A 14,467-nucleotide genomic window follows, 5' to 3' on the forward strand; every position below is an offset into this window, starting at 1 on the left:
GAAGTGTATGATGCTGATTGGTCAGCGTCATACACCTCTCCACAATGCCCACTTGGTCAAAAAGTAAAACACGCCCAGTTGGTTATTAAGAAAGTCATTAGCATAAAGCTAAAATAGGTCGTAACTCCGTCAAAAAAAAAACAAAAAAAAACAACACTGCTGTTATCTACATTACAGCGTCTATCACATTATGTACAAGATAGGCCACTTATAATGTGGTGACAGAGCCTGTTTAAAATACAGGACATTGAAAAGATAAATCACCCACTACTGGGCAGAGATTAGCATTGCAAACTCTTAAATTGTGAGGCGTTTTAGATATTTATATTCAATACTGGTGAACCTCATACACAAACTAATATTATAGTCTGAGAAATTATATGTACTATTTAAAGAAGTTAAATATGCTGTATTATTAGGAGATTATATGTAGTGCTACAAATTACAATCTCTAACTTATCTTTTGGTTACTTCTAAATGTACTTGTATCCTCCAGTCACATGATTCTTAACACTTCTATGGGATTTCCTGTGACAGGATTTTTATGCAATTTGTATATATACATGCACATGTTATAACTACGACCCGCAGTGCCTGAAACGCGTAAGTGGTGATTGTCTTGTTCCAGTTTTGGATTTTAAATGGAAGTTTAAATAAAGCCAAGTGATTTTACATTACTGTGTCTGGATGCTGGAATTATCTTTGCGCTACTACTCATACATGGTTGACTTGCTACTAGCCAGTAGGTTGTGTGTGTATAGTTTGCCAGGATTTTGGTGGTTCCATGAAACTTGTATGGCACACTACTAGTTTTGAATCAAAACACATAATCATTGATTAATATAACACATCTTTGCAATAAAACAGTGACATTGAATATGCTGAAGACTTGTTTATTTTTGTAGTACTTGTAACAATTCAGTTTGACATTCTCTGTTTAGCCTTTGAAGTATATACTAATTCTTCAAAGATTATGCCCAGTTGCAACACTCACAACTAGGGTCATAAACAAGGCTAGCCTGGCAATGCTGTTGGTAGGTGATGCCATTCAAGCAATGCCAGAAAGCATTCTTGTTGCCAGCCACAGGGTAGAGCCCACTGGCCTTGCCAGCGCAGAATCCGCTACCTCCTGAGCTACTGCCTGAGCCACTGCTGGAACCACTGCTACCAGATCCACTTCCACTGGGCACAGTTTGGGGGGCAGCTGTGATTGGAGCGACAGGACTTGCAGGGGGTGTGCATCCTACAAGAAAAATAGAATAATTAATAAAAAACAATTGAATAATGTAAATCAAAACAACATTATTTTTATTTGTTAAGAAATCATGAAATCATAGGGCCCATAGCAAAACTTAGAATGTCCTGAATAATTTTGTAACATCTTTATAGGAGTAAGAGCTCTGGTTTTTAGAAAAAGGTGGAAATGTATTAATACTAGTGCACTGTATGAGCGGTGCTCCAGTATAGTAAAAATCAATTGGATGCTAGCTTGTTGAATGTGGCATAGGCGAGCTGTAATTTTTATTGGTACCATTTTGGGGTACATACAACTTTTTAATCACATTTTATTCCTCTTTATTTTGGTAGGCATGGAGAACAAAAACAGCAATTCTGATTTTTTATTTTTTTTACGGTGCTCACAATGTTGGTTGAATAACGCCATATATGAGAAGATTTTGGACTTTTACTGATGAGATTATACCAATTATGTTTATTTTTTATTTTTTAGATTACTTTAGTAAAAAATAAGAAAAGGGTTCTTTTTTTACTTTCAATATGTTTTCCTGATATTCCTAAAAACAAATTTTTACACTTTTTCTTAAGTCCCACTATGGGACTTGAACATGCGATCATTAGATTGCTGGTACAATGGCAAGCAATATTTACGTATTGCAGTGTATTGTGCCTTTAGCGTCCTCCTTTTGAGTCTTGTCTCTGCCTGTCTGAGCTTAATAGGAGGACCAAGATTACAGACATGGGGTCATGACAACCATCGGCACCCTGCTGGGGTGACAGGGGGCCACCCTCTGTCTAACGACTTAGATGCCACGGTCGTTGCAGCTATCTCCGATCCCGGCTGTTAGGCTGAGTTCACACAGGGCGGATACGCTGTGTAAAAGCACGCAGCGTAGCCGCCCTGTGTGGCGCAGGGAATTCCGGGTGAAAAACCGCACCAAATTGTGGTGCAGTTTTTCGATTGGAATGACATTTCATCCCAGGAGACCGCTGCAGCCAATCACAGGAATGAAGCGTCACCCCAGTCAGCCGGCCCTCTGCCGTCATCCAGGCTGGCCTCTGTGATTGGCTGCAGCGGTCACATGAAATGAAACATCATCCCTGGAGGCCGCCCTGGAGGAAGAAACACAGACTCCTGGTAAGTATAAGATTAGTTTTTTTTCTGAGCTGCGTTTTTTTGAGACAGAATCACTGTGAACCCGACGCAAAAAAACGCAACAATTGCTATTTGTTGCAGGTTTTACCTTCCCATTGAATTCAGTGGTTAAAACCTGCAACAAATAAGCAGCGTTTATGCAAATACCATAGACATGCTGCGGAATAGAATTCCGCACCACGGGTCAGTTTCTGAGCATTTTTTCCGCTCAGTATTTACGCAGTGTGAGATTTGTTTTATCTCATCCACTTTGCTGATACTGTATTTGCTGCGGATTTTCTGCAATGAATTCCGTTGCGGAAAATCCACAGTATTTACGCAACGTGTGAGCTGACCCTTAATGCAATGTGTGAACTGTTATTCAGCTGACTCCTGAGGCATCTGAGGCAGGGTCAGTACACTTTGGACTGTAGGGGAATGGGCAATACAGTTACCCTGGTTATTGTTTTTCTCAATATGTACTTTATTAATATGTACTACTGATTTCATGACGATGCTTTTCTGGAAGAATATAAGGGATGTCTATATATAAACAGAATACTTACCGGAAGCTTGAATGCCTAGAGTGCTCTTCAGTGTGGAGATCAGAGGGTATTTACCCTGGTTACAGAAAGTACCAGTGAAATCATCCAAATCAATTGCCCAGACCATAGCACCTGCAAAGTTGTTCTGCATCAGCCATTCAGCCTATAAATTAGAAATTTGAAAATCCACGTTAACATAAGTTTATTTTATTTTATGCCTCCTGGTTTATTTATTTTTTTACAAAAAATTACCTTTAACTGGAAACTCTTCTGATTGTCATATCCCAACCACTCAGTACCCTGGTAGGCATAGGGGACATCTTCAGCAGAAGACCACTGATTAGTAGCTCCGTTCTTCAGGAAAGTACAAATCTGCAGAAATGAATAAGAAATTGGAATTGTATGAAATTTGGTTTAGTAGGATGTATTAAATCTTTTCTCTTTATTGTCTCATGTAGACAATTCAAATGTTGGGGTTCTTTTCATGGTGCAACACCTTACTTTTTGCATAGCTGTTATTTTCTTGGAATACTGCTTGCGTGAACTCTTACTTGCCTAATACCATCTTCACTGTCTTAACATTATTAAGTATTACTTATATTTCAAAGGTTTTAAAGAAGCACTCCAGCAATTTTTTTGGTTTGTCTATACAGTGCAGCATAGGATGCTATTATAGAAAATTGTAGAGGCTTCTGTGTATGCCTTGTGTACATCTGTTTTAATTGATAGATCAGTGACATAGAACTGCTGTCCTCACCCTGCAGCCTTAGTGTATCCTATGCAGCTCAGCTTGTCTCTTCTGCCCCCTGCTTGTCATAGGTTTCTCCATGTCAATCGTTGTGTGCTAGCCATATCCCGTCCATGATCCATGGAAAGATATTACTTGTCCAGATCGGAGAGTACGGTCAGTTTTCACGGACCCGATTCTACCGCTTAAGTGAATGGGCTTGTGAAAACGATTGGGTGCCACTTGGATGCCGTGAAAAATGCTCGGTCGTGTGCAACTCCACTTACAAGCAGCAGTGAGCAGCATCTCAATATATACAATATAGACAGTCAGTGTGAGTCAGGGGAGATTTATAACTCTGCAGCTAGTCATTGTATGGACTCACCTATTATATCACTGCACTAACTCTGCAGCTAGTCATTGTATGGACTCACCTATTATATCACTGCACTCCTGCTCCGTTAGATAGGGTAGGAATAATCTTTTCATCAGCACTATATGCATGGGGACATACAGAGGAAAATGGAGGGGGAGCTGGGAGGGGAGGGGTCTCAGAGCTGCCAGGAAGGATTTGATGTAATCCTGTAGATCACAGGAAGTCATCTACAAAGGAGAAATGACCTCCTGTCTACACATAAGATCATGGTCTATTCTGGTGGTCAGATTGAGATCACATGACACAGCTGCCCATAATGAAAGGGCTCAAAATGTATAGATGTTACTGAGCCAGGAATAAATAAATGACACTTCTAGAATATTGCTGGTGAATTAGCATTATATGTGCAAATAAAAATTTCTTGGAGTGCTTCTTTAATATTTAGTTTAAGAAAGTCTTACTTCATAGTAGGCCCAGAATCCAGATTGCCTGGTGTAAGGTCCAGCAGGTCCAGCTCCAGAAGTAGGGGCACCAATGGCAGTGTTAGATGGATTACTCAGGATGAAAGTGTGTCCATAGGTTGGGAAGCCAACAATGAGTTTAGAAGCTGGGGCACCATTGTTCAACCAGTAGTTCATGACGTAATCCTAAAGTGTAGTGGATTGTATAAAATGGTGTCGTTTTTATACATTCTATAGTTCTAAGAGGATGGCAATATATATTTTTTTGCAAATCATGACTAACATAAATGTTAAATTATTGCATGGATTTTTCAATTCACCCATTAATCACAATTATGCAAATGTTCACATACACTCACACAATCCTTAGACACAGAACTACAACCTGGCATATAATTTTATAGATACTAACCACATTCAAGTAAGAGTTACCACCAGTGGCAGAAGGGTTAGAATATAGTGGGCTGTTCTCTCCTGTATATCCTTCCCATGATCCATGCAGATCGTATGTCATAACATGAAAGTAATCCAAAGCCCTAAAATGTAGTAAACCTTTTTAAAACATTGCAATAATTGTTACAAGAGTGCCGCAACATAGCTTGCTTCTTTTACCCCTAAAACTGTTTATGACAAACTTAACAAAATTCTTAGGAAAAATATTTTTTTGTTGCTGAAAGTAGTAATCTGCTGTGTGACAAACAAAATTAACTGAAAATCTTACCTTTTAATTGAGATATTAAATATACTGTAACCATGACTCGTGTTTTCATTGCAAATAATACACTTCCTGTGCGTGGCCTGCAGATATGTCAGCAAACTGCAGGCTGCTGTTTAAAGGCAACCTGTAGTCTGTTCATGAACATACATTTCAACATTACTTGCAGGGTCGCAGGTTTGAATTAGGTTGCTTTTGTTGCTAAATGGAACTATTCCAATACTGATGCTACACTAGGGAATCATTATTTATGCAATTATTTAATAAATTACTTCAGGTCTAGCTCCTCTTTCACAAGTCTTTAAAAAGTCTCTGAGAAGTTCTTGGCAGACTACAACCTGCATCATTGCTGACATGTACTGCTACTAACAAAACAACGGTTTCAATTCTGTTACAGAGGAAAGGGCAAAAGAATGTAAATGCCATTGCAGCCTTTTTTAGTCCAAAATATGTACAATGAATCTTGCAAAAATGTAGTACCAATGATTACATTTCACTTACACTATTATTTCTACTTACTGAGCCAGTTGAGGTATCTGGTAGCCGGATTGAATGTTGGAGATTCCACCAGCCACAGCAGCAGTAACCATGAGTCTGGCTCTGTTGGTTTGTGAAGCTTCTGTCTCAAAGGCTGCCCTCAGTTCCTGTAAAAATAACATTATAAATAAAATATGAGAATAAATCTATTAAAAGTTGAAAAAAGTCCATTATATATATCTGCTGTTGAAGTTTGGATATTAATGGATCTGAGTATAGCAGAGGGCCATATGAGCAAAATATTACCTGAACCAAAGTGGTAAAGAGTGTTTTATCCTGAGCAGTGCTGCCTCTGGAGCCAGGGTATTCCCAGTCAATATCCAGCCCATCAAAACCATACTGGCGCAGGAATTTGATCACGGATGTGATGAAGGTTTGGCGGTTCTGAGCAGTAGAGACCATGGTGTTGAAGCTGGAAACACATTAGGATGAAGACTTGTTTAAGTTCTGATAGATATTTTGATCTGCCGCTGGTCATTGGGAATATTTGTTACTTACGGTGCAGTTCCAAAGTTCCAACCTCCTATGGCTAACAGAGTCTTCAGGTTACCATTCCTGAAATTAAGAAATATAATTACTTCTAGTGATCCAAACAGAGAATTGAATTTAATGTCTTATTTTCTAGTATGAAGAGCATATACAAATATGTGTGGCAATTTTGGTCCTCCAGGCTCTCTGGAGCCATAATACAGCACCATTAGAAATCTATAGGGACGTACTATATTTATGCGGCCTTACTGTACTTCAATATGGCTTCGATTTCATACAGTGGCTTACAGAGGTTTGATTCCGATAGATACAAGATGTTGATACTGTATGTTTCATTGAATTTCGTGTTGTGGAGGACTTCTACCCTAGAAGCATTGCTTTTACAGAAATAAATCTCTGTAATAAAGCCCCTACGGAGGCACCATGTAGCGACACACGAAGTGCCAACGGTGCTGCTGCTGTCCATTCTGGCACTTGGGACATTTTTTCATAAACACGTTTGACTATTGTCTAGTAACAACGATGCAGTGTTTCTGTTTGTGTTGGAAAGGAAAGTATTATTATGATTAGTATAATTGAATTGGCAATAAATACTTATTATTATTATTATATTACATTTTTATATTGTAAAATTATTTTTATGAAAATTGTGTGTGAAACTTTCAGTTCATGAGTTTAGTTTTCATTCAACCTCATACAACATAATGTTTATTTTGCAAAAGTAATTAAACAAAAATGTGTTTTGGACACAACAGAAACCTAATATAAACTTTAAAGGGAATATCAATACAAAGTTAGATAGATATTTTTTTTTAGAAATGTGATTTTTTTTCTTTTATAATTTGATCAGAAAAGTCAGAACATTTACAGAGGGATTGCTGATTGCGAGGAACAAAATTCAACAGGAATTCCAAAAATAACTGTAATAAAGGATGTTCATGCTAGTAGAGCAATATTATCAGATGTTACTCTATTGCATAACTACTTACTGATTTTTTAAGTTTTGGAAAGAGCTGTACAGGGTGACGTCATTCCATTCAATTGTGGCAATTTGGTTGTTAGACATGCCAGCAAAGGCATAAATCAGATGAGTACACAGGCATGGGTCAATATTGTCAGGCTTGAACTTCCCCAGTCCAGGTCTGTACTGGGCCCAGTTGGTGAAATAGCATGACAGCTCGTAGGCAGAGCCTATTTGGTGTAAGGAAAAGCACATGCAAGCAATTACGTTGTGGATGAAAATATTCTATATTTATATTTACATTTTTATATAAAATCTAAGATATTTTCTTCCATCACTTTTAGCAGATCATTCTTTTATGTGTAGATTAAACGTCTCCATTGGCTGACACATTTTACACATTTGACACATTTTACAACTTACCTAGCTGAGCGTTCAGCAACAATGCCAGCCCTAAAAGACATAAATATAAGTGATTTTAGTACATGTAAGTCTGTAACTATGTACATGTATGTTAAAGTAAGGCTCTTTTAACATCACATTTTTTTCAATAGATAGTATATTGTTTTTTTTTTTCTAGAAAATGTAGTGCAAAAAAGGGATGCATAGAATGTCTATACAGTTGGATCTTGTTACCATTTAAAAAAAATACTATACATTTTGATTTCCGTTTTTGATGGGACAGAAAAGTGCAGCGCTATGCTTTTCCATCAGGAAACAGCAACCAGACATGTTTTTTTTTTAAAAAAAACAATGAAAGTCAGTGGCAACAGGATGGATCCGTATAAGCATCCTAATATGTAAAATATATTTTTACAGGTATAATTTCTATCCTTTTTTCTCTGCACTTTCTTAAAGTCGGAACAATATGATGGCACATTTTTCGCTCATTGTCAATACCATTGTCATCACATCTGTTTCCGATTGTACACTTGGATTGCTTGGCCTATCCATATTCAGCATTGTGTAACTGCCTTGTAAAATGTACTATTTTTGACATCTGTTCATAATACTTAAAATGTGTCTCCATTCAAAATTCACTTTTTCCTATTACCATGGTACCAATTTGGATTGGGCCTTATATGTGACAAATCTGGTGCAGCTGTAAACACTTTCTCCCTGAAGTAAATTCTGAAAAGTAGGAAATAAGTACATTCATATTTTTGCTTCTTCTGCTAGGTCGTCTTCTTAGCTGGAGTGGCGTATTACGTAGCAGACGAGCAGAGATATCAGTCAAGCCCAGAGGGGAGGGGGGAGGGGAGGCGATAGGGATGAAAGTGCAGGACACTTCCCGGCTCGGCAGAAACATTGTCCCTAATTAGAACCGGAGGAATAAATATATATTTTTTAAACTTCTGAAAACATTTGTAATAAAGTTATGTGGCCACTGCATTACTCTAGACCTGTCTAGCGGTGCAAAAGGCTTGGGGAGGAGTGGGGAACCTGGTGACAGAATTCCTTTATGCCTCTTACCAGCAAATTGTAGTTTTAGTTTTGCAGCATGACCACTCTAACCACTGGGGGTAAATCAGGACGACAGTGAGTCAATTTGAAACTAGAGGGGAGATAGATGTGCTGTAAAAGTTGGCTGACTATGTGCTGAAATATGGGGTAGATACACATATAGTGTAATTATATGCTAAAGAGGGGGTAGATATGATGCAGTACGATAAATGGCAAAGAGATCTGCAAGAAAATTTACAAATGAGTGGTAGGTGTGAGAAATCTCCATGGTGAAGGAAAAAGAAAGTATATGAGTATAGTCAGAGAAGATTGGAACCGTAAGTCAATAGATTTCTGGTTTAGTATACTGCAGCTCCATTGTCTGGACTGTATTATGGAGAAGTCCTGCATACCTCATTTTTGAAATTCCTGTATATAAAATTCTCATTGAATTGCTCTCACAAATAAAGGGAGCAATCTGATCTAATGCTCACTGCAGGACTCATAAATATAAACCAAAATCGAACAAAAGGAGCATATAGACTAGAATATATATATTGTATCAAAAAGATGTTTATTTATTAATTTAAGCAACAACAAAGATAAAAACTCAAATATATAATGTATTACAAAAAATAAAAAAATGATATCAAACACCAAATATACAACGCCACATTGGTTTCCATGGAGTGAGGTATGATATTATTTTGCTACATTAGGTAAAAGCAGCATGGCAAGGAATATACGTTGTGGATATAGGTCTATAAATAAAGGTCAGTACATATCACAACAGAGGTGTATTGAATCATCACCTTGAAAAACCTCTGACATCAAATATGCATGCATATAGTACTGAAACCAGACGCCTCCTGAGGAGAACTAACTAGAAACGCTCGTCGAGGCGGCATACACGCCAGTTACTGCACTGCACCTTATTTCATGTGAGTAAGAGTTTAATATTTTCTTTTCCTGGCAAGGTTTCAGTACTATATGCATGCATATTTGATGTCAGAGGTTTTTCAAGGTGATGATTCAATACACCTCTGTTGTGATATGTACTGACCTTTATTTATAGACCTATATCTGCAACGTATATTCCTTGCCATGCTGCTTTTACCTAATGTAGCAAAATAATATCATATCTCACTCCATGTGGTGTTGCATATTTGGTGTTTGATATCATTTTTTTATTTTTGTTATACATTATATATTTGTGTTTTTATCTTTGTTGTTGCTTAAATTCATAAATAAACATCTTTTTGATACAATATATATATTCTAGTCTATATGCTCCTTTTGTTCGATTTTGGTTTATATCATGTCTATTTGGGAGCCATATAGTTACATAGTTTGTACAGTTGAAAAAAGACACATGTTCATCAAGTTCAACCAAGGGATGGGAAAGGGGAAGTAAAAAATTTCTACACATAGGAGCTAATATTTTTTTGTTCTAGGAAATTATCTAACTCTTTTTTAAAGCTATCTACTGTCCCTGCTGTGACCAGCTCCTGCGGTAGGCTATTCCATAGATTCACAGTTCTCACAGTAAAGAAGCCTTGTCGCCTCTGCAGGTTGAACCTTTTTTTTTCCAGACGGAGGGAGTGCCCCCTTGTTTTTTGAGGGGGTTTTACATGGAACAGGATTTCACCATATTTTTTGTATGTGCTATTCATATATTTATATAAGTTAATCATGTCCCCCCTTAGTCGTCTTTTTTCAAGGCTAAAAAGGCTGTTCCCTTCTCATTTGGGACGGACTATTTATAGGAATAGCTAAAGGAATCATAAATGCAGGAAATTTGTGACCACTGTAACCACTGAGCTGTATGCCAGTCTTTATAAAAGATCCTAATATGATGGCAACATAACCATCTTGAATAATTTGTACATATGTTACACATGTTGTGAGTACACAGTGGGGTCTAAAGCAATGTAGTATTGGGAATCCATACAATTTCTGAATAGATATAGTGAATAATACAGTATTTAAATTTTTTAAGCACACTCATGCAGCCACACATAATTGAATTTTTTTTTTTTCCATTTTAGTTGGATATATCTAGAGGTATCTTCCACTCATTACTATATTACAATTTGCTGTGTTAGAATGCTCTTCATATCTGTGGCTGTTATGCTGGAAAATGTCAGTATATATTTTTCAGTTAGTGAAATACAAGAAAATTCATTTTTGTTTAAACTTGACCATGCTGCAATGTCCTAAAAGCTACGAAATACAAATTCACAACAAAATGAATTCCTAAAAATATTATAACATATACAATAACCATATGTTTTGTAACTGCTATTATTTCCTTACCGGTGAGGAGGATAAGCTTTGCCATATTGCCTCTGTACTGACTCCTGGTAGAGATGTAACACTATTTATACTTCTCTCTAAATTCCACTCTCCTTATCACTTTGACAATGTAAATTTTACAATCAATTACTATGTAAAGATACAGATTTCTTGTCTTACTTGTTGGTGTCTTGATTAAAAAGTAATCATTTAAAAACATTTTATCAGCATTATGATATATTATTTTTGGAGAGTGACCTTTGCAGCCAAATATTGAAGCCAAAGGGGAGGCTAAAATGCGTGTCTTTGTAAACTGTGAATGTTTCCAACCAATGAATGTCTTTCTTTAAAATTCTTAGTTTAGATAACCCTTTCTCCAGGAGAGAACAGTGTGATAATATTCTATGACCTTCGCTGCTATTTAATCACCTTTGATTAAAACTATTTGAAGTAAATTTGCGACATGCCAAAAAGATATGCTTTAATGGAAAGTAAACAGACATTCAAGCGCATTTCTTAAAAGTGAAAGCTTTATTAAAAAAAAAAAAAAAAAAAAGGATGACATACTTTGCTTTGCTAATCACAGTCTTTCCACTGATAGTCGACATTCAAAGTTAGGTTTTGGGTAATTTTTCTTTTTTTATGTAAGTGTCTTTCCTTTTTTTCACATTTTGAGGGAAATATTCTTTTTCCATACTCCTATTTACAAAAAGTCACGGTAAACTAGAAATTAAATGTTTTTTATTTTTTAAAAGTATAGTTATACAATCTATGTTTTATCCTTTTTGATTCCCATGTTAAACTTGAAAATACTTAACTTAGGTTAACTAAGCTTTCAAAAACATTCTGACAAGTCATATTCTGATTGTCCAAGCACTGAGACCCCCACTGATCGCTAAAATGCAGTGGCAGAAGCGCTCGGGTGAGCAATTAGTGTAGACACTCAACAGAAAGTCTATAAGCCTGTACACTAATTACTCAGCTGATTACTCAGCTAATTACTCATTCTGAGAAAAGCCAATCCGAACTAAGCAGCTCAGCGCTCACTCGAGCGCTTCTGCTGCTTTGTTTAAGCGATCGGTGGGGTCTCAGTGATCAGACTCCCACGGAACAAAACTTCTGACATGTCACTACTATAACATGTCAGACGTTTTTGGAAAGTTTGGTCACCCTTTAAAGGGAATGTTTTTACGTCCAAATTTCTGTATTTATAATATATCTTTATTTATAGGGATCAGAACTTTTATTTCCTTATGTAAAAAGAACACAGTCAGCTCACCACATCCAATCCGGATATTGACACTCCTGATGCATGGTGCAGTAAGGGTCAAACCAGATCCAAACAGCGAAACCAAAGCCTTAGGCCTCATGCACACGACCGTATTTTTGTCCACCCGTAAATACTGGCGTAAATACGGGTCCTTGGTCACACGTATTCCACCCGTATTGACGGGCACGATTTTGGCTGCAAAATTGCACTGCATTTATTGGCAGCCCTTCTCTCTATCAGTGCAGGATAGAGAGAAGGGACAGCCCTTTCCGTAATAAAAGTAAAAGAAATTCATACTTACCCGGCCGTTGTCTTGGTGATGCTTCCCTCTCTTGACATCCAGTCCGACCTCCCTGGATGACGCGGCAGTCCATGTGACCGCTGCAGCCAGTGATTGGCCTGTGATTGGCTGCAGCGGTCACATGGGCTGTAACGTCATCCCAGGAGGCCGGACTGGAGGAAGAAGCAGGGAGTTCTGGGTAAGTATGAACGGCTTTTTTTCTTTTTACAGCTTTATCTATATTGTGATCGGTAGCCACTGTCCCGGGTGCTGAAACAGTTACTGCCGATCGCTTAACTCTTTCAGCACCCTGGACAGTGACTATTTACTGACGTCGCCTACCAACGCTCCCGTAATTACGGGTGCACACACGTAGTCACCCGTAATTACGGGAGCCCCATAGACTTCTATTGGCTGCCCGTGCCGTAATTATGGCCTGAAATAGGACATGTTCTATCTTTTTCAACGGCACGGGCACCTCCCTGTAAGCATACGGGGAGGTACCCGTGGCCAATAGAAGTCTATGGGCCCGTAATTATGGGAGTTTTTACGGTCGTGTGCATGGGGCTTTAATGTGTCGCGAATGAAACTTTTTTTTTTTTAAGTAAGTTACTTATCTCTATTATATTTTTTACGTTTTTTTGTTGTATTTTTTTTTTCTTACACATTGTGGAAAATATAAAAAATTGAATAATAATTTGACATGTTTTCCTATGTTGGCCACCAGAGGGAGCACTTCCCTGAATTACAGCAAGGTGATAAGGCAAAGCAACCTCACTCCCAGCTGCCATAAATGTGGGAGGGAATCTCACCCCTACCTATTTTTGGCTACATGCCTCGAAAAGTTTTCTTAAAATTGCTAAGCATTGTCCGGCTGCCATTTTGGAAATGATTGTACAAATGGCACCTGGCAGAAGCTATAGGACACACCAAAAGGCTAAGGGTATGTTCACACGCTTACTAAAAAAAGTCTGAAAATATAGAGCTGTTTTCAGCCGTTTTTTTAATCAAACTCACGTTTTTCACAGTGTTTTTTTACGGCCATTTTTGGAGCTGTCAATGAAAAACGGCTCCAAAAACGTCCCAAGAAGTGACATGCTCTTCTTTTTCGCAGGCGTCTTTTTACGTGCCGTTTTTTGAAAATGAGGTTTAAAAAGACGCTCCGGCTGAACAGAACGCCGTATTTCCCATTGAAATCAATGGGCAGATGTTTGTAGGCGTTCTGCTTCCGATTTTTCAGCCGTTTATCGGAAAGTTTACGGCCCGAAATATGGCTAAAAACACTATGTGTGCACATACCCTAAGGGTATGTTCACACGGCTTATTTTCGGAAGTTTTTCGGGCCGTAAAAATCGGAAGCAGAACGCCTCTAAACATCTGCCCATTGATTTCCATGGGAAATACGGAGTTGCTAAAAAACGTATGAAAATCAGGAGCAGTTTTCCCTTGAAAACAGCTCTGTATTTTCAGACGTTTTTGATTTTGTGTGTGAACCCTAAGAAGGATGAAAGTGAAGTGAATGACTTTTCAGTTGACAGGTTCACACGGCGTGTATTTGACCCTTTTTTTTTTGCGCATTTTACGTGCCAAAAACCGCATCAAAAAACGCTTTGTGTAAATAAAGAAGTGTCGAGTCAATTCCTTTGCTCGTAAAATGTGTCAAATGCTCCAAAAGTCAATGGGAATCCTAATTATGCGTAAAAAAATGCACACAAAATGCATAAAAAACACGCGGAAAAAAAAAGCGTCAACAGCTTGATTAAGCTTCCCATTTACATCAATGGGAAAGCGAGCCGTTAGTGTTTTACGCAAGCGTTTTTAAAAAACGTGTTGTGTAAAAAAGAGCAGTGGGGGTATTGTGTGTGGCGCAGTTGCATGTTTGGGGAGATTTGTGTGTGTGTGTGGGGGGTGTGCTCACCGCTGATTCTTCAAAACAGCTGATTGGCGGCTATGAAGCCTCAGCGGTGCCCGTGCATACTCCGCTGCACAAAAATAGG

General features: G+C 38.0%; 1 protein-coding gene across 1 annotated transcript in view; it reads right to left on the reverse strand.

The window, feature by feature from the left end:
- Positions 1–931: 931 nt before the first annotated feature.
- Positions 932–14,467, reverse strand: part of LOC142741243 (acidic mammalian chitinase-like) — a 159,045-nt gene continuing 145,509 nt past the window's right edge. Inside the window, exons 3-12 of the mRNA XM_075850645.1 lie at positions 7,606–7,635; positions 7,211–7,412; positions 6,231–6,287; positions 5,979–6,144; positions 5,715–5,839; positions 4,893–5,016; positions 4,481–4,666; positions 3,169–3,288; positions 2,938–3,079; positions 932–1,243 (exon numbers count right to left, since the gene is read on the reverse strand). Of these exons, the coding sequence (XP_075706760.1) occupies positions 972–1,243; positions 2,938–3,079; positions 3,169–3,288; positions 4,481–4,666; positions 4,893–5,016; positions 5,715–5,839; positions 5,979–6,144; positions 6,231–6,287; positions 7,211–7,287 (1,269 nt within the window). The 5' untranslated portion in view covers positions 7,288–7,412; positions 7,606–7,635 and the 3' untranslated portion in view covers positions 932–971. The remainder of the gene's footprint in view (positions 1,244–2,937; positions 3,080–3,168; positions 3,289–4,480; positions 4,667–4,892; positions 5,017–5,714; positions 5,840–5,978; positions 6,145–6,230; positions 6,288–7,210; positions 7,413–7,605; positions 7,636–14,467) is intronic.

This window comes from Rhinoderma darwinii, chromosome 2, assembly GCF_050947455.1.
Source record: "Rhinoderma darwinii isolate aRhiDar2 chromosome 2, aRhiDar2.hap1, whole genome shotgun sequence".
NCBI lineage: Eukaryota > Metazoa > Chordata > Amphibia > Anura > Rhinodermatidae > Rhinoderma > Rhinoderma darwinii.